A 20,706-nucleotide genomic window follows, 5' to 3' on the forward strand; every position below is an offset into this window, starting at 1 on the left:
GGGAACGGGTAAACGAAGACGCTATCTCTTATCATGGAAGGGATACTCATCAGCCAGTAACGAGTGGGTTCCAGAAGGAAATCTCGCTAATGCTCCCGACGTCCTTAACGCCTATAAAAAGGCCCACGGACTGTGATTCCCTTAGAATGTCCTCCATCGAACGACTACGTCTTTGCATCCTCCGTATACAAGAAATTACTGCCGCTATGGACGCCGCCACAGAAAGAGAAAGAACGCTTCCCGTAACACTCCAAGAATATCAGAACGCAACTGCCGCCGACCTAGCACGCCACGCATTCACATCCCCCGCACCTTCGCCGCCCACCTCTGACTCCACTCTGACCCTTACCGACGATTCGACTCTTACCGACTATTTTTCGGTCATTGACCAAGTCGAAACCAGCGCCCTATTCGAATCCGCTATCACCTCCCAACAGTACGCTATTGAGATTGATCGCCTCCTTGGAGAAAGAGGAGCAATCTCTAGCGGTCTTATTATTCGAATCATCAGAGACGCTAGTCTCATCGAGCGCACCGCCGCCCTTCTTGACGATGAACGTCATCAGACTATCTTTCGTCATCTTCATATTCGCATTCGTAACACTGCCATCCGCCTTCTCCCTGAAGATACCAGGGACGCTATTAGAGAAGCCATCCATATCGTCACCGAGCGAATTGCCCTCAACCCCATCGCAAGACCACCATCACCCCATGTCGCTATTCCCGTACCCCAACCAACCCCCGCTGCCGAGGAGCATCCGGATAATAATATCCCTCCTATTGCCGTACTTGACGTACCGGCTTCTCCTTCTCCTGACCCAGTCGTACGCACCAAGAAACGATTCCCGCTCAAACGCAGGTCCTCCCGCCTCGCCGCCAAACGAGCCGCATCCGCCTCCCCTACTAAACCACCACTCAAAAGATCGCGATCACCATCACCCCCTAACCAATCCTCATCGACATCGGTCACCGTCGTGAAAACGTCACCGGTTGATAACGTTGTATGTCGGAACTGTCGCATCGCCGGTCATCGACACAAGAACTGCCCCGCGTACTATTGCAGAGTTTGCAAAGAATACGCACCAGGTCATCTGTCGGTCTTTTGTAAAGACTTGAAAGGAGAAGCGGTCATTCCGCTAGTATGGACTGACGTCGGTTTTTACGACGCACTTGCTCGTTGGGAGATTGAGCAGGACGCCATCGCTCACGCTGAGCATCTGGCACAACCCCTTACTGTCACAGAGGAACAAGACGACCTCCTTGACTCTAACTACGACGCTGACCCCATCTACTGGGCCAATCAGGATATGTGAAGTCGGTGACTTCATCGCTAAACGAGGGGTAATGTTACAGTAAACGGTTGCCCCCCTTCTATTTTCTCTTTCGTATCCATTGTATTACGTCATGACCGCACGACGCCGTGCCATCACTAGACTAACTCCGCTATCAAACTCATGTATTACAGCACGACCGCCTTGTGCCATCGCTAGCTGACGTCATTTCTCTTATCTCTGACTCGTCTTGATGACGTCATTTCTCTTATCTCTGACTCGTCTTGATGACGTCATTTCTCTTATCTCTGACTCGTCTCGATGACGTGTACGTACCGGCCCTAAAGTAGCCTTACCTATATAAACAGGGTCCTGTACTTAGTTAGACTTCACTTTAATCTACTAGGTTTTACCCAGAACATCCTTCGCTTAAGACCCCCAATCTTAAGTGTCTGATATCGATATTCAAGTCGGAGACACTCTCTCCAACTTGTCTTAAAAGAGGCCTTACATTTGTGAGGTTACGATCCGGCTTTAGACGTCACTCTTATCGAGTGTCTATTGTCGAGCCCATCCTAGTCGACCTACGGTTCGCCGTAACAATAGCGTGAGTGACTTATCCAGAGGATCAGAACTGAAGTATCAGTGGGAAGGGGTGGTATATCATCCTATAGCAGCAATATAGAGGAGCAAGTCTCTACACTGGTTCAAAGTCAAGTTTGCGAAGATTGCAAAAGGCAAAGAGTGGTTGAAAGGCTACAGCTTCAATTGAAGTATCTCGACCAGTGGGTGTTGAATCATCATAGTTGTCATCATCATCATCATTCATAGCATATTTCCTTTCTCACTTTATCACGTGCATTCTTCTCTCATATAATACCCTTCACTTCGGTTCCTCATACCTCAGTTGTTGTCTCCCAACACTGAGGTATGTTATTTGTTCTCTCGTCATCCTGCCATCTCTTATAATACTCTTTCTAGCATGTTCTGTGTGTTAGGTACTTGCAATGTCTAGTTGTTGTCTCCCAACACTGAGCGTGTTCTGTGTGTTAGCTGCTAACAGTGGGGTGAGCAGGGATGCTAACATCAGCAAACTAGGATTTTCGCCACAAGCCTCACAGGCCTTACAAGCACTCACAGGGTTTCACAAGCATCACAAGGTTTCACATATTCCTCTTGTTTGAGTAAGCTTGTACATACTGTACAGAGACTTAAATTTTTGACCAAAATGATAGTTGTAGCTCTTATTAAGTGGAACCTATCCATGGTCTCATGACATTTTTTGGTTAAGATCCCAATAAGTTATAAGCAAAATACTAGAAAGTGGTGGGTTCAAGAAAGTTAAGGCACAACTTATTTACATAAGCAAGAATGCGAAAATTCACTAAGTCTCTGCCAGCCACATCATGCGGCTTTGTTTGGCACTGCTTATATAAGCAAAAATGCGGTCAACCAAAGTCTTTCTCACTCACTGTCTTTCTCTAATAATTTTCAAGTGTTTGCCTCTCTTCTCTTCTTCTTTGATGTTGATGTTGATGTTGGAGGTGGGTGGTGCTGGTACTGGTACTGGTGTTTTGAACTCTGGTGAGTCTTTTTCTCTTTCTTTGTGTTCAACTCTCTGACATTGTCTTCCTCCTCCTCTGTCTGGTGAGTTCCCTCTTTATAGCTATCTCCCTTCCTCCTCCTCTAAGTTTCGCATTTTTGCCTCTTTGGTGAGTATCTTTCTCTCTCTCTCTCTCTCTCTCTCTCTCTCTCTCTCTCTCTCTCTCTCTCTCTCTCTCTTCTCTCTCTTCTCCTCTACCTCTCTAGCTCTCTTCCTTCCTCCTCCCTTTAATTTTCGCACTTGTGCCTCCTTGGTGAGTCTCTCTCTTCTTCTCCTTCCCTCTCTGACCACTCCTTCTAGCTCTCTTCCCTCCTCCTCCACCACCTCCTCCTCCCTTTAATTTTCGCACTTGTGCCTCTTTGGTGAGTCTTCCTCTATCTCTTCTTCTCCTTCCCTCTCTGATCCTCTCCTTCTAGCTCTCTTACCTCCTCCCCAACAATTTTCGCATGTTTGACTATTTGGTAAATCTTCTTAGTGAGTCTCTCCTCCCCTCTCCTTTTCTCCTTTGATTCTTCTTTTGACCTTAGATTTTCGCATTTTTATCCAGTTTAGTAGGTTTAATCTTTAGTTAGTAGTGTATATGTCTATGTAGTAGTTACTTTGAATTTGACTTCAATTTTTACATTTTCGCATTTTGGGTGTTTTGAGTATCATAATTGAACAAATATGGCTGCTCTGAAATGTACAGATTGTACAAGCCTGTACAGACTCCACAAGCTCACAGACTCTACAGACTGTACTACCTTGTGACACTCTTGTACAGGACTGTAAAGAGGGGACTTCCTTGTGTCCCTGTGAAGTTTGTACAGACTTGTACAAGTCTGTACAGGTCTGTACAGGTACCCCCTGGTTTGCTGATGAAATCACACCTCTTGCAGTGAGCTGTGTGTACAGACATTGGATAGACAAGAAATCAGACCCAGCACGGCCCATGCAGAATCCACTCCACGAGTGATTGTAAAGGATGATACTTTCAGGGTGATAGTGAACTTCCTCAAAAATGCATTTAAGACAGCCAGACTGTTGAATGACACATCCAGCTCTTGTAATGCACAGAACACAAGCCACTGGAGGAGCTTCAGTGCATCTGTAGATATGGAAGTTGAAGGCAATTGACATTTCAAAACTTGGAGTGAAGGCAATTTGGACAGGTGTAGTATGGTCGCCTCAGAAATCGTTCTGGTCCTCACCGATGTCAGATGAAACCACAACTGCAACACAGTCAACATATCTCCAACTGATTCTGTGTATTCATCCCCATTTCAACTGAAATCAAAACCAGGATCCAAGATAGAAGGGCACAACTTTGCAATAGATGATAAGATGGACTGTTTGGATGGGCCAAACATGAATTTACCATAATAGGCAGTGGAAATATGGAACATCATCAATTTTGGGGTCACAAACAACTGAACATATTGAAATGTCTTGTCAGAGGCATTAGTCCAGGTAAGGGACATCAAGTTGGGGAGCAAGGGAAGGGAGAAGGGAGGACAACTGAGGGCACACCAGATTTCAGTGCCACAGATTGCATCTTTTGAGTACCTCTCATGACATTGATTGAGCAATGAATGGACATGGTGGCTGTATTTGCAAAAGATGGACCAGTCATGGAACATCATGGTTCTTTGAAATTCCTATCAAATAGTGTGAATTAGTGTACTCTTGAGCATGGGCCAGAGCTTGACTAACTAGCTTTTTCCAGTTCCGTTTCCATAGGCTTTGTGGGAGACATCTGATAAGAGGTTCAACCCTGTCTAGATGTTGCCACAAAAGGTCCAATGCAGGTTCAGTGAATGACTTGCATGTCAACGCAAGTGCCAGGAGTGTCTTTCTCATGTTAAAAAACACCCATGTCTCCCCAGCAGTACTAACAGGCATGTTAGGAGGGGAAACCAGGTCAAAGATGTTCCACTGAAGCTCAGCAATCATGATACAGCAAGTAGATGCAGGCAAGAAAGAGGAGACATTGTGGCTGCTTCTTCTGTGGGCACGTTGACTTAAACTGCCTCGATATTTTTGGCCTCCATACGTGTGGCAGGATTGATTGGTCAAGTGGAAGTACTAAGATAGGCCTATCTTAGTGGAAATTGATTTTCCTCACGTGACGAAATCACGTCGCGAGTTGAAATGCAAGGTTACGAAGTTTCACAAATCATTATTGATTCGTCAATTGCGAACCACACATCTCGCTGGGCGAACCACCACACTCTTTTATTTTAAACATGAAACTTATTCTCCTCATGCTCTCCCTTCTCCTGGCGCCGGTCGCCGTAACTGCCTGCGAAGGCGACTGCATCGTCGACATCACCAACGAGTACCTCAGCCGCTACCAAAACGTCTTGCTTACGACCTTTCAGAACTTGGAAAGTACATCTCAATTTATCATTGTCGTCAAGTCAAACTTATCATGATGACACGCACAGGCGACCCAGATCAGCGAGCAACTCATCCCTGCTGCAGGCCGCAGAGAGAACCCCATCGTGTACTTCGCCCCCGTCTTGACAGCCTACAACCTTACTGCCTACAACAGTCTAGAGAAAGCCATATTCCCGGGTTACTTCCATGGAAAGTGTCAAGATGCAAACGGCGTGAACCCACCCGGATGCCCAAATCCCGACTGTCCCAAAGTTTGCGGCACGCCCGGCTCCATGGTCCACTTTTACCCTACTCTCATCAAGATCGTATTTGACGAGACAACCAGCCTGCTCGCCAACCTCACGGCACCGGGGAGCAAACCGTACAACCATATACAACAAACAATTATGGCGGACGTCGATAAGGGGCAGAAGAAACGTATGGAGAACCTATCGCGCATCATGCCGTTACGCAGTCGCGCAGCGATACAGGGGAAGAGTACTCACAGCATTCAGCAAGGCCTGAAGAAGATCATGAAAGAGCTGCGGCCGACCATGTTGGAAACATGCGGGGGTTCAAACTTGTCGTTTTGCAGTTGGGAGCAACCCATGAAGGAATTCATTTTGCAGTACCCTTGACCCCGATTTTTCGCTCGCAGACTTCTCATATCACACACTGCTAGAAGCATCGATTCTGTTGATAGTTGTGTTACATTCAGTCATTTGTATTTCAGCCTACGGCCTAATCAACTTTAGTATATCGCTCACAACTCCCATGGCCGTTACGTCATTGCCAGCACCAGCGCCTTGGACAATCAGGGGTCTTTTACCATAGCGTTCGGTATGGAACATGATGATATTGTCCGATCCTCCCAACGAAGTTGCAAACGGATGAGTTTTCGAGTATCTAGAAAGTCGATCAGAACAGAGCAAGCTTGTGAGCTCATCGTGGACCTACTTCGCCAACTCGGCTTTCACGATTTTATTTTTTACATCGACAACGCCAACATAACGGAGAACACTGCCCTCGTTCGCAGCCTGCTCACGCATCTGTGCAAAATGCGAGTCCTGCTCGGGAAGCCACTTCATAAACTCGTCCCCGTTGGAGACAGCGCTCGCAGGGGCGTCCTGGATTAAAGAAGTAGTCTCCACCGACTTGTACCCGTGCAGAAGCGGGAAGTTTCCTTGCTCGTCCTTCAGCTCCGGAATGATACGCGCGAGGATGGTCAATTTCCTAGCGACGTCTGCGCCATTCAGATCGTCTGCTGGATTGGGTTCCTGAGGACTGGCATTTGAGCACTGCGCAAACCCAGGTGAAAATAACACATACCGTATATCCCTGTGCTCGGGCTCCTTTGACTATCGACGAAAAGCTTTCATCGCTTCCCTCCACGGAAGAAAAGTTGTTGAAGATATAACTCATGGTCCCTGAGAAAACACCCTCGATCTTGACGACCTGATCGTGCGAAGTCAGCCTCCATCCATCGCACCTCAGCCACCCACAGACTCACCTTGTCCCCAGTCTCTACCAGATCTCTCAGCGTCGAGATGATAGGCAGCCCAGCACCCACCGTCGACTCATGCAAATACCTTCCACTCTTGCTCGCCTGCACAATACCCTGATACAACCCCACCTCACCCGAAAACGCCTTCTTATTCGGCGTAACCACATTGATCCCCGCACTCAACAACGCAGGGTACATCTCTGCAACGTCCTGCGAAGATGTATTATCGATAAACACAGCCTTCTCGCCCTGCTTCACGAGTTCCTGCAGCGTGTTTTTCACCGCAGAGAGGTCGACGGGTGTCTCGCTGGTTTTAAGTGCGTCCTTCCATGCTACGAAGTTGATGCAGAGATCTTTGGTGGGCTGGAGCATGCGCTTGGAAGAGGTAAGCGCTGCGAGCTGGAATCCATAGTTCGGGTTTGTGATCAGCTGTTCGACGACTTGGGTCCCGACACCTCCGACGCCCACCACAGCAACCTGTAGGTACTTTCCGGGTTCCATTTTCTGTGCGTTAGTGGTGTAGGAATATGAAAGGCGCGATCTGCGATCACGGAGGTGTCTTGGAAAAATGAAATCTCGATATTGATTACCGGTTCTGCCAATGATGATCACACTCCAGAGTTTTTGCATGACTCAGATGTTGATCGCAATCTGTTGCGCAAAAGTATCAGCGCTGCAGCAACTGAGCAATTCACAATTCAATGCTCGTGGCCATGGTTTACGCCCAAAAGTCAATGAATTCTATTGCAAATCACAATAAGGAGTGTACGGTTTGATATAGAGATGTTTAACGAGTGAAAGTTTTTAAGTAACGGTGAATCAAAGATGCACAGGCGGATAGTGCTAATGAGACGGAGAGTATGTATGTACATCAGCGCCTGTGCAGTGACGACTGGGTAGGAACGTATGGTAAAACTGTGATCGAAACTTAGTCAAAAGTCACGATACTCAGGGAAAAGCAACGCACACCCAGGCGAATTATACACTGGAAAATCGTGTCACATCATGAACAGAGAAGAAAGTAAGGGGCATAAAGAAGCACGCATGCTACGAAAATGTAAAGTGACTATAGCACATTTGGGAAAAGAAGTGAAGAGTTATGATGCGACGCGATAGTCCGAGAATGCGTGGGCTGAGTCGATATTGATACACCTTTGTATTTTCTAAAAAAAGAAGTATGGCTGCCACCAGAATCGGAAAAAGCATGGCAGCAGCGAGGGGAGTGGGAGAATGAAGTGAAACGAAATAGATAACCCGAGCACCCAAGAAATCGGGCTAAAAACACAAGTGGGTGCCGGGAAAGTATACGATACTAAGACCAAGGAAAAGGGAAATTGACGTGGATGAAAGGTAGAAGAAAAAGATGAGAATATCACAAGACGAGTCCCAAGATCCAAAAACACGCTCAGGGGTGGAAATACTAGGACCCCCCGAGGCCGATAGATAAATAAGCACGATCGGCTAGGAGTGGAGGGAAGAGGGGATTGGCGTGGCGTCATATACACAATACGCAGCGGGCAACACAAGGCTTAATGGTAATATTTTTGTCGTTTATGTAGTGAATAGTCTGCGCCTTGTGTTGCCTTTTATACAAGCCCGAGTGCTGTCGGGCAACCGAGATAATAAGAAATGCCGATGCGATGTTGCGAAAGCATGATGATGATGGAGCCGTGGTAGTGACACATTGAGGGGTGAAAAGAAATAGATAGAGAATGAACCGCCAGCGAGCGAGGTATGAATGTCGCCACTGAGCGGTGACCCAGGTGTAATAAATCTGGGGCAAGCTGCGAATGTGTCCTGTGCGGGTGACCATGACCGAAATAGACCGGATTATATGACAAGCAAGACAAGTGCAGAACGGCAAGTCCATTAGACAGGCGATGCCATAGAAACGTGGGAGCCAACAGCCCAAGAGAGAAGACCACAACGAGAATGTTGCCTGATGGAAGACTTCGAAAGGATAATGATATCGGTAAAAGAGGTATAAGACACTGCGCCACGGAAGATCACATCGTCAGAAGCAGGGTGTATGTCGACTTTTCGCGATGAAGGTGTATTAGGTTCAGTATACGTTCGGAGATATTCCGCGGCGAAAGGAAGGGGAGATTATGTCGGTGGTGAGGTGATATTAGTCTAGGGGCTGCTTGCCAATACGAAAATCTAAATCACTATTCAACAGATGTTTTACCCCAAGGATTAAATCACCAACCTCTACACTTGATGAATGTGATAGAAACGAAAATACCGCTCAAAAAGCGGGCGGAGGCAACTCGTCGGGGCTCGGCGAGTTTTGGAACACTGAACTCGCAAAGAACCCAGCCTTGTCCTTAACAGCGCGGGTGACGCTTGGTCCAACTGAACCAGGCTTCCTTGGCATGAAGCCAAACAACTTCTTCTGCTCCTCAGAAGCATCAGAAGTCGATGCCGTGTCCTCGTCCAAGGACATGTGAAAAATACCATCACTGGGCGTCCTGTAATGTTTGCGGGATGGAGACGGAGTGTTGCAGTTCAACCGCCCACCAAACGGAAACCCTGCGCTCGTATTGAGCGGTGCTGTACGGGGGCTTTCCTCAAATACAAGTTGCTGCCAGGTCCCAGCAGATCTCTCGCGAGTGGGGGTTGATAGAGGAGAATGATCATCATCAACATCAGTGGTGTCGTCACAAACTGGGAAATCTGCGGCAGAACCAGCGGAAATGCGCCGTGCGGTTCTGAGTGGTGCAGCAGATTGGCTCGGAGCTGAACGAGAGATACTGTGGCGAGTGGACTGAATATTAGATCTAGGGACAGGAACTGCTCGAATGGAAGGGGTAGGTGTGGCAATTTGCTGCGGGAAAGGGCGACGGCGACGAGCAGCGAGTTTTCCTGTAGGTTGAGATGACAGGGAAGGAGTTTGCAAAGAAGGATTCTTGGGCGTCAAAGTCATGGATGGAAGCGAGTTGTCCGAATCAGAATCGGAACTGACAACGAAGGGATCAAAAGAGTTGGATGCGGGATTGTTGTTGTGACGGCCAAAAGTTTGTGTCGAAGAAGTGGTACCCTCAGCCTGCGAGAGAATAGGTGGTGAAGGTTGACGGATGTTGCTGCGTCGCGCTTGCGCATTCGAAGAAGAGCTCCTAAAAAGGATGGTACTCAGAAATGTTGCTGAGTGAATACAAAGGGATATAATTGATTACCTCGTCGTTCCCTTATCTTTAGGTGCCTTGCATTGTCTACCTCGTACAGCCTTGTCCGGCGATGACGTAGCCGGATGAACAGCTAGCTTCGAGACAACATCGGGATGACTTTTCTGGGTAGGAGGCTTGGTAGGTTCATCGGATGACTCGGAAATTGGAGGCTGTGTTGCACGGCCCTGTGACTGAGGGACAAGCTGTTTCTGTTTCGGCTTTGGAGACCGATGCTGTTTCTGATGACTCTGAGGAAGCTGTTGATGATTACGAGGAGTTGAAGGTCGTGAAGGCTGCTTTGAAATGAAAAGCAAGCCAGGTGTTTTCGTGGCTTGAACTACGACTGCTGGAGGAGCCGAAGGATGACGACGATGTGAGATGTTAGGCGACATGAAGGGCGGAGGATGTGGTTTGTGAGCAAGAAGCATTTGGTTAAGTGTAGAATGTTGAGTGAAACGACGAATACGACGAGCGCAGCGACGACGAAGAGGTTGAGGGCGACGGCGACGACGATGACGAAGATGTGTGAGAGGAATAAAAAACGAGGATATCGTGGGATGACTGATCTTCGGCGGATGACACATGGAGCTCTTTTTGTTCTCCGACACCGCGCAGTAGTAACGCATTACCATATATAGTATTTTGTGACACTTTTCTATCATCTGAGTCTGAATATGTCCGTATTTAGAAGTTGTTTGTACTAGTTTTGAATCTTGTGTGCCTTCTTTTCTTGATTAGGTTGGCTTCCTTGTGCCGTAGATCCTCCGTATCTGCGCCTGCCACCGTGGCTTATTGCTCCTCTCCTTCTTGTTGTGTAGTCGTGCTTCGTGATCTTCCACTCAGTCCCCACTAAGATGAAGCCACAAAAGAAATAGAACAGCAGGTTCTATCACTATGGTTTGTAGTTGTAACTCAATACAATAGCCTATACCATACCACTAAAAGTGACTCGGAAGGGCGGTGACTCTCTTGTCATTGATCTCCTAGACTACAATCACTTGCACGCCCCTACCGTGCTTCCACATAATTGCGTTTCACACACCTATTGACGCAACCGCAACGTTGCTCACTCGAGGTTTTATCCCCAAGAACAATAATAACATCATTGTAGGCTGTATCCTCCTGTGTCCGCATCATATTCTTATCATTCCTTCCTGCAGCAGCGCTATTCTCGTATGTGCTAGCTGTGACTTTTTTTTTGTTTGGGCACACCTTACCCGGCATCCCCTTTCAAGTCTCCCCTGCAGGGCCGCTTTCACCTTTCTTGGACGCCTCGTTGCACAGATTCGTCAACCTTCTTTCATTATGAAATCTGCATGCATCACCTGCTGATATGAGTGGAGCTCGTAGCGTAAGTACTTCCCCGCCGTTCGGATTTCATCAAATCATATGAACGGAGGCGACACGCTCAAAGGCTGCGATGCCCTCACCTATTTCTACCGCGCCTGCCCCTACAAAGTTTAACACCTACTTACGCCCAACGTCTTCTGCCCTCGTATCAGCTCATATCAGCCTTCACTCCACGATAAGATGCTTTCTCTATGAAATGAACGCTCTCTTACAGCATCTCGGATAAGATCATGCTGTTCAGAATCGATCCATATCTAATGCTGCGCATTTATTTTCCTTCCGATCACGGCCCTTGTAAGAATCTGACGTAGGTCATAAAAACGATAGAAATGCGCTTTCATGTTCTACTCGGCAGGTGGGTGTGGAGTCACCGAAAGACATTAATGAGTATCAAAAATCAAGATATTCCTCGTCCCCCTAGGTACCTTCCGACGGTCTCTGCCGGTGTAATGTCCTTTTGCGAAAAAGTTTGTTTTATTCCGTCCTAAGATTGATCGCATTTACACTAGGCATATTCCAGTCGAATTGGATCATGTATCTCCCTGAAGCCATAGGGCCGTCGACCCTGGCTTTCCATTATCTCTCGCCAGCAATGAAGAAAGTTTAGGGTCAGTCGATATATGGCGGTCATCCCTGGCTTGGGGGCGAAGCATGTTTTGTACCAAGATTGCTCTGACTAATGAATCGTTTGCCGTGCTTAATGCGGGCCGGTATCACAATCTTCCTTCTATGAGGCCTGGCCAGAGGAGACTAGGCCCCTACTGATAAGAAGGTGTAACTTACAAACAGCCGTGCGAGATGGTATCATATTACAGCATTAGTTCTGGATCCTAGCCGGCTCAACGCATATCCGGGCGCAACACTGGACAGCGGAGAACTCACGAGGTGACACCTGGCACATTCAGTTGATCAGCGTGGATCAGCGTTTATAGTAAACTTAGCAACGCGGTAAATTCCATCGGCAAAATTGTCCGTGATCTTGGTCTACCTAAATATCTACAATTCGTCATGAGAATGCTGAAGATCCTCGCCCCCCGAAGCACCCTCGACGTCATCGTTGTGTGCTGGCTGAACCAACCCAACATTCGCAAGGACGTCCGAACGAGCGGTAGCAACACTCGAATGAATCTTGCCTTCGGCAGCCAGTCTGCCCGCGAATTGCGCAATCTCGCTGTCGTATTCCTCCCACTCAGGGATCCGCCTCGCACGAGACAGCTTTGGTTCTTTCTGTGAATCAACCAGGCGTCAGGAGAACGACTGATATGGTCTGGAAGGACTGACCGTAAGGGGGTTCTGGCACAAGTCGATGGTTTTGGCACGATGAAGGCGATCCGCGCCACCTGCACATAACATTCAGACGGTTAAGGGAGGGGTCTAGGGTGAATTTGATGACATACACCAGGTTTCACACTGCATCAGCCACGTCATCAGTATGATTGGAAGGATACTGAAGTTCAAGTCTACATACCCAAAGCCAGTCTTCATGAAGAGAGAACTAGTAGGAGTCAGTGACCTGTATCACTCAAATGCAATCTCAACTTACTATCGGCACGTCTCTTTGAATATTATTTGGCAGATCTTGGCTCGCATCAGTAGGTGTCCTCTCGAGACTCGCATAACTGACCTTGGTCCAAGTTAGCAAGGGAGTTTGGATCAGCCGACAGCATCTGGTATTGTCCACGGAGGATGTCCTGAAACCAAAATGTCACCCAAAATCCTCGGATGCGATAGAAGCCAACGTACTCCTGCAGCCATCTAAGGACCATCAGTCAGGGATCGTCATCAGGAGTGACACACGTACCTGGCGAAAACGGACGAGATCTACAACATACAGGGCACTGGAGAAGCATAAGATCGATTCAACATCGTGCAATCCACACATGAACTTACCTGATGTGATACGGACGATCACCCAAGAAGTCTTTCCAATATCCAGTTTTCCAGAACCGGAAACCTTCCATCTCGTAGTTGTCATCGCCCATGGGTGTATAGCCATATGGTGCGCCGTGCAAGTCGAGGTCAACCAGTTCCTGCAGATCCGCACGGACAATTTGGTCCGCGTCGACAAAGATGACTTTATTGAGGTCCATGGGAAATAGAACATCGAGGAAAAGAATCTTGTACGCCCAAATAATGCGCTGCTTTTCCTTCTGGGCGCGGAGCCAAGAAGGCCATTTATAAGTCACTAGCTCATACTGGAAGCCATATTCTTCGGCCATGTGTGGTATGAATTCCTGTAATATGGCAATGAGGCATGTTGCAAGCAATACGTCACGCCAACTGACCAAGAAAGAAGGCGATAGGAAGTTCTCGATGAACCAGAATTTCACAGTGCTATTTGTGTTGCGCAGCACGCTAAGAATCATGATGGAAGCGAAACGCTGAAAAGAGAGTTGTTGGAGGCATCGAGCGTTGCAGGCGGGGAAAGGGAGCGCACCTCATAGAGCAGCCCAGAAGCAACTGTGAATATGTTGATGTCCGCTTGTCTGGCGCCCGTCTCTGTGACTTCGGCCGTGCTTTTTGATTTGAAAAGAGATGAAACCCTAAAGTGAATTCAGGACCAATAAAAGCAGTAAGGAATGAAAGAACCACACACTTGGACAAGATGTCGTGCATGACGGTTTGGGAATGGCCTGACCGTTGCTGTAACCCTGCAAGCACATCCATCTTCTCCATGCCCGGCTTCCGTGACAGCCTTGGGTACAGGGTTAGCCCTTCAAAGCTCATCACAGTCAATTCCTCTCCAGAATCTTCCACAGAGGGACTATTCCACCCCTCACTCCCCACGCTGGCTATACCATACACATCACGGCCTCCTCCCTCGCGAATAGCAAGTTTAAATGTTCCTGGGCGAGTTTTAAACTGCAGGTAGCCAAGATTTGCGACAACCTGAGTGTCATCGACTACGGACGGAGTATGATTGACAACAGGAGATGAAGTGGTTAGTTGGAGCTGTACGCCCCGAGGAGGGTTATTAGACTCCGTCTCCCGTGCATGCCCTTCAACAACGAGGTAGTCAAGCGAGAAGAGAGCATGAAGGCCATCAGGTGGAAGTGTGCTCGGCTGAATGTTGTCGAGGTCGTAGAGAGCTTCTCGTGGGCGGACGAGCCACGAGGGGGGAACGTCCATGCCAAGAGTATATATCGGGTCTACAGACAGGCCGTTGAAGGTTACTTGCGCCGGAATCTCGTTACTAGATTGCTCCTCAGTGACATCACAAGGAGGAAAACAGACCCGCCCACCCTTTGTTGTCATATTGCACGCGAGGCTCAATACTATATCGGTAAAATCGTTTGAGTGGGATCTGTGAATCCGATTAGTTTGGTCAAGCGGCACGAAGGGATTTTGCACACTTCGGAATGTTGCGCTGGATTGAGGTACAATTCAAAGTACACCTCTGGAAAGAGCTCCTCGTGTTTCTACATTCACCTACATCAACTTGGGAAATCTACAGTCCCACGGCGGCTCACCTCCAAGATTGCGATCCACTTCTGTGCTCCTTCACTCAGGGGATCAAGGAGCAGCACAAGGTGGGTCAATGCATTCTCTCGATCGCCGAATTCAAATTTCCTGGAAAAGGATAGTTCATTCAACATGCCGCTTCAAGGCTGCATGCAGGTGAGGAAACACATACGTATAACTGCCCGATAAGAGTTTGTAATTACTAGTCCTAGCTCGAGGTGCGCTGTCAAACAATCCTGCTTCACTTGGATCTGGCTGTTGATCTGCATAGATAATCGACGACGCCACCGATACCAGGTTCGCATATGCAAACCTGTGTACACAAAATCCAATATCAGAACCCGAAAGCAGCGCAGATCAGGACCACTCACGCATTAAGCTCTGTGCCGTCGGCTAGAACCTCTTCAATAGCTTGCGCAACACGTCCAATTCGTTTCTTTATTTCATATGTCTCCAACGTCGCAAAGTCTTCGGATACGAACTCCGATTCAGGAGAGAAAGGACCGATGAGCTATGCATGAAGTTTTATTATCCACGTTGGACTGAAAACAAGAATGAGGAACGTACCCGGCCATTAACAATGATGGCTTGTTCTCCAGGCCGAAGGCCCGCCTCGCGCGCGAGAAGGCGGCTTGTAGTCAGAAACGCTGTATGTGCTTGCGGATCCGATCGTAGCTTTACCCCTTCGGTTATAAATACCTGTGTAGCGTCTTGCGTTTCTAAATCGTTGAGCGCTCGTTGTAACACATCCGGAGAAAGCTCCCCGAGGTCACTTGTTGACCCAACATGTGCAAAGAAAGATGATACATTACCCCCAGGTGAGCTGGTAGAAGGATTATGTAGGAATGTGATGCGTGATTGCGATCCCTTTCTCTACGCGCGTATTAGCACGAAAGCGCACGGACACAGGTCACTCACAGAAACAAATGTCACAGCCTCCTGAACCAGTGCTTGCCCCTCCGCCGAATCCAAATTGGCGATGACAGCCATGCTCACAGGTGTCCTTTCGGCATCTGACAGCAGGGGATAGAATTAGCATCGCTTAAACAGCATATGTAACACGCCAGGATTCACCCGAAGTCACCCACGCGCATGTGAGCGGGTTCCATCCCGTGCGCTTACCCAAATCGCCAAGATCGAAAATTTTGAGATTCCCAGTACTCGAAGAAGAAGAATGCACTGAAGAGGGGGGTTTGCTGAAAATGTACGGATTCCGGCTCGAGGGTGTTGTGGGGAGGTCATAAAAGAATGTTGAGATGAGTGGTACGGAAACACCAGTCAGTTCTTTGAGGTAGATCTAAGGAAAGGGGTAAATGAGGGAGTCGATTAGATAGCGAGGCCAGGAGGGGATATGAATTAAACGCTTACCAGTTCCTGTAGTAACTGCATCTGTCCAACCGCCTCATTCTGCAAATCTCGTAAAAAATTATCCCCCACTTCATACCACTTTCCATTAACAAATCCTTCCCCATCCTTGCCGCTCACACCAAGCCTCCTCGTCCACCACCTTGCGCTCTCAAGAGCTTCTTCAACGCTGGGTACCTTCCCGCTAGCTATATCTGCAAAGTTATCTGCTGTCCCAAGAGAGTTGAATGTTGCATGGACAATACTCCAAGACAGAGCAGGCAAGTTCTGCTGCATGTGCGCAGTGGATAACTATGTAAAAGAATGATCAAGCAACATAGAACAAAGTCAAAGTGATGGACATACAGAGCGGAAAAACGAAGCCACTTCTGGACGACTGAATTTCTGTGCAACATAGTATATAATTCTCGCCATCTTAAGGCCTATCCAAGTATGACGATAAGTATTATTGTTAAGAAAAAAATAGTCTCCTCACGCACCGTCCCCGTCGCCGGCAAAAACTGGAACAAATCCCCACCTGACAGGAAATCCACGAGCGACGATGGTATCCACTTGGTTTGCTATGAGAGAAAAGAACCTCGGTTGCGAAAAGTCAAGGGCGAGGACGACATTAATGATGTTGACCCGCAAACGCAAGTAAGCACTGAAAAGTTGAGTCGGATGCGTGCGGAGAAGCTATGCATGTAACACAAACCAAACAAGTTAGCATGTCTCAATCAAAGGATCCACGACAGTGCGTATATGCACCCACCTGTGTTAAGTCCGTCCCCCACTGAGCATATCTCGTGTCCTCCTCGATATCATTCCGCCACAATATAACGCCGCCCCCTTCTGGCCTATCTGAAGAGTCGACGAGGCCATCTAAGAGATCGTTCCACTTTGGAAGAATATCATACCCCCTCTGTCCTTCATTCGAGGCCTCGGCCTCAGCGTTGTTCTCGGTATCTGTACGTAGAGCTTCTTCAGCAAAGCGTTTCGCTGAACCGAATGTTGTGCCTTTCTTGACTTCCAATTTCGATGGAGGTGGATCGAACGGACCTGAATGCACTGGGTGCACGACAAACTCTATGGCCTGAGACCGCGACAAACCAAGCTTGACGAGTGAGCGAATAAGAGCGCGTTCGCGCGCAAAGTTGCGTAGAAGCCTAAACTTGGATAAGAACCAAACAAACCTCAGAATGTAGCACAGGAGGCGCAACGAAAGTACAAATAAGGAAGAATGGTAAAGACAGAAAACGCACCCAAAAATCCCAGCTTCACCCTCTAGCACCCTGCCATTGACCCACACCATGTTCACGCCCATCATCGCCTTCTCCCAGTTATCTTGCACCTCGTCTCGTACTGTGTCGGGCACGCGGACTTTACGCGCAAGTGGAGCAGCATAGCGCGGAAAATTCGCAGACAACGTGTGCAATACATGCAGCGGAGCGAGTGAATCTCCCAATAAGCATGAAGAGATGGCTGAGGGAAACGAAGCGGGGTCAGAAAGGAGAGCAAGGAAAGATGTTGCTTTAAGGCCAAGGTCTATGCCACGCGAGATGAGCACTGAGTAATATAACAATGATAAAAGTCAAGCTACCTTGAATCTCCTCTATACTCAAGGGATTATTTGTGGCAGCATTCTTCTCCATTTCGGTATCAACGTACGACATGGCCTCGAAAATACAGCTCAGCACATCATTTTCATTCCCTTCCTGACTCTCGCCAGAGGGATCATTACGAGAGGTGGAAGAAGCCCGCTTCCGGTCATCCACAGCGAGGTAATCCGTCTTCTTCAAATCCAGTGCGACGCCGAATCCGGACAAGTACGGTCCATCTGTTGCAATAACAGGCCGAGCCCAGCGTAGCACGTATTCCACATCAAGACTCAAAGAGAGTAGTGCGCCATGTAGTGAGTTGAACTCAGGTACCATAGGATCAGCGTAGTGTATTGCTGTCCACCTGGGGGCGTCAAGTGATGGCCGAAGAGGTGGCGTATGATCTGTTTGGAGGCGCTTCATTTTTGGTTGGGACTCGGAATCCGAGGCTGCAACTGAAATTTCGACGAGGCGCCTGAGTTCTTCCGCATTGCATGCAATACTTCCATACCAATCTACCCAATCCTCGCACCCTTCCCTTCCACTTTCATGTATGTGCTGTGCAGCAAGCTTCGGACTTGCAGCATGCAAAGCTAGCCCAACATTTACGGCAGCTATCTCCGGAGGCAGAAGGTAATTTTTTGCAAGATCTAAGACGGCGTTATGCGATTCTTCCGGTGTTGCGGGTTTCAGTGGGAGGGGGAAATGATTAAGGAGTGAAAACAGGTGCTCGGGAGAGGAAAGGGCCAGGGTTTCCCTGGTAAGTTATATGTGATATTAGTTGCACGAGAGGGTCAAGTACATAGTTCGAACTTACAGCGCCTCAAGTAATGGATCTGCAGCATTGAAAGAGGAACGCAAGGACACACCGACTGGGGGAGACGCGCTGAAAGCAAGCAGCGCGCATCCAAGGACAACAAGTGCGCTGGAACACATTACTGCTGACCCCTACAAGCCTACGCAGTCAGTAAACCAAAAACACTAGTGCTAAATCGCAAAGTATACTCAAGTCGCTGATCCCCTGCCTGGTAGACACGTCGCCAGATCACGTGACTAGTATCCAATATTTACCATATATTTACTATAGATGATGTACTGTGCCTCTGATTTCCAACATTACATCAAAGTATTTTAATTAAAAATCTGCGTGGAATGAGAGAAAATGACCTTGGCTATCATAATATCGAGCTCCCAGAATTTTAGAGAAGTGTTGTGGATGTCCATGAATATTTTGCGGGGGTACGTAAGTAGAGATGAGTTTACTCCGTGAGAATCATACTGTTTGGCCCGACTCAAAGCCTCCGAGTCGGGCCAAAAAGTATGATTCTCACGGAGGCAGAACCGGTTCTGCCAAACCAGCTGGCAGAATGGCAGACTTCTGCCCACAACACTACTCGGAGCACTTATTTTATGCCAACCATGAGCAACTGTTCAGCTCAAAATTTTCAGACAACGACCTTTCAAGTACTATATTCTCTATGCAATGGCGACAACAGCAAGTCAGTTGCTGTGATTGGCGAAAAAAAACGCCAGGGTGACCCTTCCGAACCGCAACAGCGGCTTGTCAGCGGTTTCTTCCTTACGAAGGTTAACCTTTCCAGCACTACCCAAAGTTCAAGCAGTATACACAGCTGTCTCCGGGCGACTCACATTACTATGGCTGTGTGCCCGTAATATGCTGTCCCTGGTGGCGCACCAAAATCGCGTATCTCAGAAATAAGCTTGGACAAACGTGAATCGTGCCCGACTTAAAGGCTCATCCCATGTGGTTCCGTCATTTCCTATCATGGATGATCATCGTGATCATCACAAGTGATGTCCTCGATGGTCTATGACCCACAATTTCTATTGCAAAATTGCCACGGCGAGTGCGCAAGTAGCAATTCAACGTTGTTTTAGCGTTCCGAGTCTGAAGTACAAGTCGTATTGCTCTAATTTTAAGGGTCTGTCAAGAGAACCCCACGCGCTCCCTGTACTCGTCCGTCGCAGGATGACAAGTATTTAATCCTTTGGTGAACGTATCCTACGAATCATTGAAATGTCTACCGTCATGCACTCATCTCATCATCCTCAATCGCATTCCACAGACTTGGAACGTGCAACCTCAGCCCAGGACAAGGCCATGTTGCAACGGCAATACAGGAAGCGCATGCACTGGCGCAACTCCAAAAATTACTTCGTGACATATCTCGAGACGCAGATACCCATCAGACCCGACTTGAGACGATTGTTCAAGGTAACCCGATTGTGCCAACTAGCCCCTGATTGCGACGTCATTAAAATTTTCACTGCAGCTATAGAAATGATAAAATCCCTTTATCGCCACAACACCATGCTGCAGGAACTTCATCTGGAGCCAGGTCACAGCACCACAGCGGCCTTCATCTGGGTGAGCTTTCTTCACTTACGAGATATAGCACAAGACCATTAACCTAGTATTATGCCCAGTCTGACACCCATTGACCGACTGACAATGGGACAATGACCATGTAGATGAAAGACACCAATACTCGGTTGGCGCGTGGAATCCACCATTGACAACGATTCCGACATCTCTAAATGATGTCGCGATGTCTGGCGACAGATCCTTCCAGCACTATCTAGTACTCTTTACAGTCACAGTATAACTAGACTTTCCTCTTCAAACAAAGTTTAAATACACGCGCCAGATTGGCGCTAGACTTGAAACTTGACATACGGCCTTGTACCACGGAGATGCTGTCCCTGATCCGACGATGCCAGGAAGATCCCGGAAAACTGGTTGATCAACGATTCAAGACTACTCGAAGAATCGACAACAGCTTTCGACCGTCAGATCAAGAAAAAAAATTGCCACGCGCTTGCTGACGCGCTAACTCTGCTGATTCCTATTTTGAGAGAAAGTTTCACTGGAAGTCCGACCTCCCAGGAAAGCGCAAATAGCTTTACAGCAAGCTAGACAAACGCTAGCTTGACCGAACATTGACTGGGAAACCTCTCACCTGCGCTAACTTCCATTCTGATGTAATCCGAGTTTGGCTTGCCGCAAGTTGCAATGTCTGCTTCCAAC

At 48.0% G+C, this 20,706-nt stretch overlaps 6 protein-coding genes across 6 annotated transcripts; 2 read left to right on the forward strand and 4 right to left on the reverse strand.

Annotated features, from left to right (window-relative positions):
- The first annotated feature begins 2,673 nt into the window (after nucleotides 1–2,673).
- Nucleotides 2,674–3,220, forward strand: BJ212DRAFT_1325724 (uncharacterized protein). Its single transcript, XM_041334579.1, has 4 exons — nucleotides 2,674–2,855; nucleotides 2,938–2,983; nucleotides 3,081–3,127; nucleotides 3,175–3,220. Exons 1-3 carry the CDS (start codon nucleotides 2,714–2,716, stop codon nucleotides 3,103–3,105), a joined length of 213 nt encoding a protein of 70 aa, XP_041197706.1. The 5' UTR covers nucleotides 2,674–2,713; the 3' UTR covers nucleotides 3,106–3,127; nucleotides 3,175–3,220.
- Nucleotides 3,221–4,482: 1,262 nt separating this feature from the next.
- On the reverse strand, nucleotides 4,483–4,713 carry BJ212DRAFT_1262480 (uncharacterized protein; the record flags this gene model as incomplete). The annotated part of the gene is made up of 1 exon (XM_041330269.1): nucleotides 4,483–4,713. One exon carries the CDS (start codon nucleotides 4,711–4,713, stop codon nucleotides 4,483–4,485), a length of 231 nt encoding a protein of 76 aa, XP_041197707.1.
- A 386-nt stretch (nucleotides 4,714–5,099) lies between these two features.
- Nucleotides 5,100–5,890, forward strand: BJ212DRAFT_1533144 (uncharacterized protein; the record flags this gene model as incomplete). The annotated part of the gene is made up of 2 exons (XM_041341786.1): nucleotides 5,100–5,244; nucleotides 5,338–5,890. 2 exons carry the CDS (start codon nucleotides 5,100–5,102, stop codon nucleotides 5,868–5,870), a joined length of 678 nt encoding a protein of 225 aa, XP_041197708.1. The 3' UTR covers nucleotides 5,871–5,890.
- Nucleotides 5,891–5,966: 76 nt separating this feature from the next.
- BJ212DRAFT_1476531 (homoserine dehydrogenase-domain-containing protein) lies at nucleotides 5,967–7,237 on the reverse strand (the record flags this gene model as incomplete). Its single annotated transcript, XM_041339386.1, has 4 exons — nucleotides 5,967–6,138; nucleotides 6,190–6,509; nucleotides 6,562–6,687; nucleotides 6,743–7,237. 4 exons carry the CDS (start codon nucleotides 7,235–7,237, stop codon nucleotides 5,967–5,969), a joined length of 1,113 nt encoding a protein of 370 aa, XP_041197709.1.
- A 1,747-nt stretch (nucleotides 7,238–8,984) lies between these two features.
- BJ212DRAFT_1296225 (uncharacterized protein) lies at nucleotides 8,985–10,295 on the reverse strand (the record flags this gene model as incomplete). Its single annotated transcript, XM_041332408.1, has 2 exons — nucleotides 8,985–9,852; nucleotides 9,913–10,295. 2 exons carry the CDS (start codon nucleotides 10,293–10,295, stop codon nucleotides 8,985–8,987), a joined length of 1,251 nt encoding a protein of 416 aa, XP_041197710.1.
- A 1,852-nt stretch (nucleotides 10,296–12,147) lies between these two features.
- BJ212DRAFT_1325745 (glycosyltransferase family 24 protein) lies at nucleotides 12,148–18,750 on the reverse strand. Its single transcript, XM_041334580.1, has 27 exons — nucleotides 18,475–18,750; nucleotides 17,660–18,414; nucleotides 17,322–17,604; nucleotides 16,832–17,225; nucleotides 16,560–16,755; nucleotides 16,426–16,502; nucleotides 16,084–16,371; nucleotides 15,790–16,012; nucleotides 15,634–15,728; nucleotides 15,283–15,588; nucleotides 15,087–15,226; nucleotides 14,888–15,028; nucleotides 14,724–14,823; nucleotides 14,607–14,672; nucleotides 14,496–14,557; nucleotides 13,850–14,446; nucleotides 13,691–13,796; nucleotides 13,539–13,634; nucleotides 13,144–13,487; nucleotides 13,055–13,091; nucleotides 12,997–13,008; nucleotides 12,878–12,944; nucleotides 12,797–12,831; nucleotides 12,722–12,748; nucleotides 12,651–12,663; nucleotides 12,535–12,593; nucleotides 12,148–12,480 (listed from the first exon to the last, which is right to left on the reverse strand). Exons 1-27 carry the CDS (start codon nucleotides 18,591–18,593, stop codon nucleotides 12,250–12,252), a joined length of 4,869 nt encoding a protein of 1,622 aa, XP_041197711.1. The 5' UTR covers nucleotides 18,594–18,750; the 3' UTR covers nucleotides 12,148–12,249.
- Between the last annotated feature and the right edge of the window lie 1,956 nt (nucleotides 18,751–20,706).

Source organism: Suillus subaureus (assembly GCF_016647635.1).
Source record: "Suillus subaureus strain MN1 chromosome Unknown BJ212scaffold_4, whole genome shotgun sequence".
Classification (NCBI taxonomy): domain Eukaryota; kingdom Fungi; phylum Basidiomycota; class Agaricomycetes; order Boletales; family Suillaceae; genus Suillus; species Suillus subaureus.

Bases quoted from the DNA above. Each gene is read 5' to 3' on its own strand.
- BJ212DRAFT_1325724 (XM_041334579.1), top strand. From the start codon at position 2,714: ATGCGGTCAACCAAAGTCTTTCTCACTCACTGTCTTTCTCTAATAATT. The intron at 2,856-2,937 runs GTGAGTCTTTTT...CCCTCTTTATAG, and splicing joins TACTGGTGTTTTGAACTCTG to CTATCTCCCTTCCTCCTCCT. The intron at 2,984-3,080 runs GTGAGTATCTTT...CTACCTCTCTAG, and splicing joins TTCGCATTTTTGCCTCTTTG to CTCTCTTCCTTCCTCCTCCC.
- BJ212DRAFT_1325745 (XM_041334580.1), bottom strand. From the start codon at position 18,593: ATGTGTTCCAGCGCACTTGTTGTCCTTGGATGCGCGCTGCTTGCTTTC. The intron at 15,227-15,282 runs GTACGTTCCTCA...CTTCATGCATAG, and splicing joins CCATCATTGTTAATGGCCGG to CTCATCGGTCCTTTCTCTCC. The intron at 13,092-13,143 runs GTAAGTTCATGT...ATGCTTCTCCAG, and splicing joins GATCGTCCGTATCACATCAG to TGCCCTGTATGTTGTAGATC.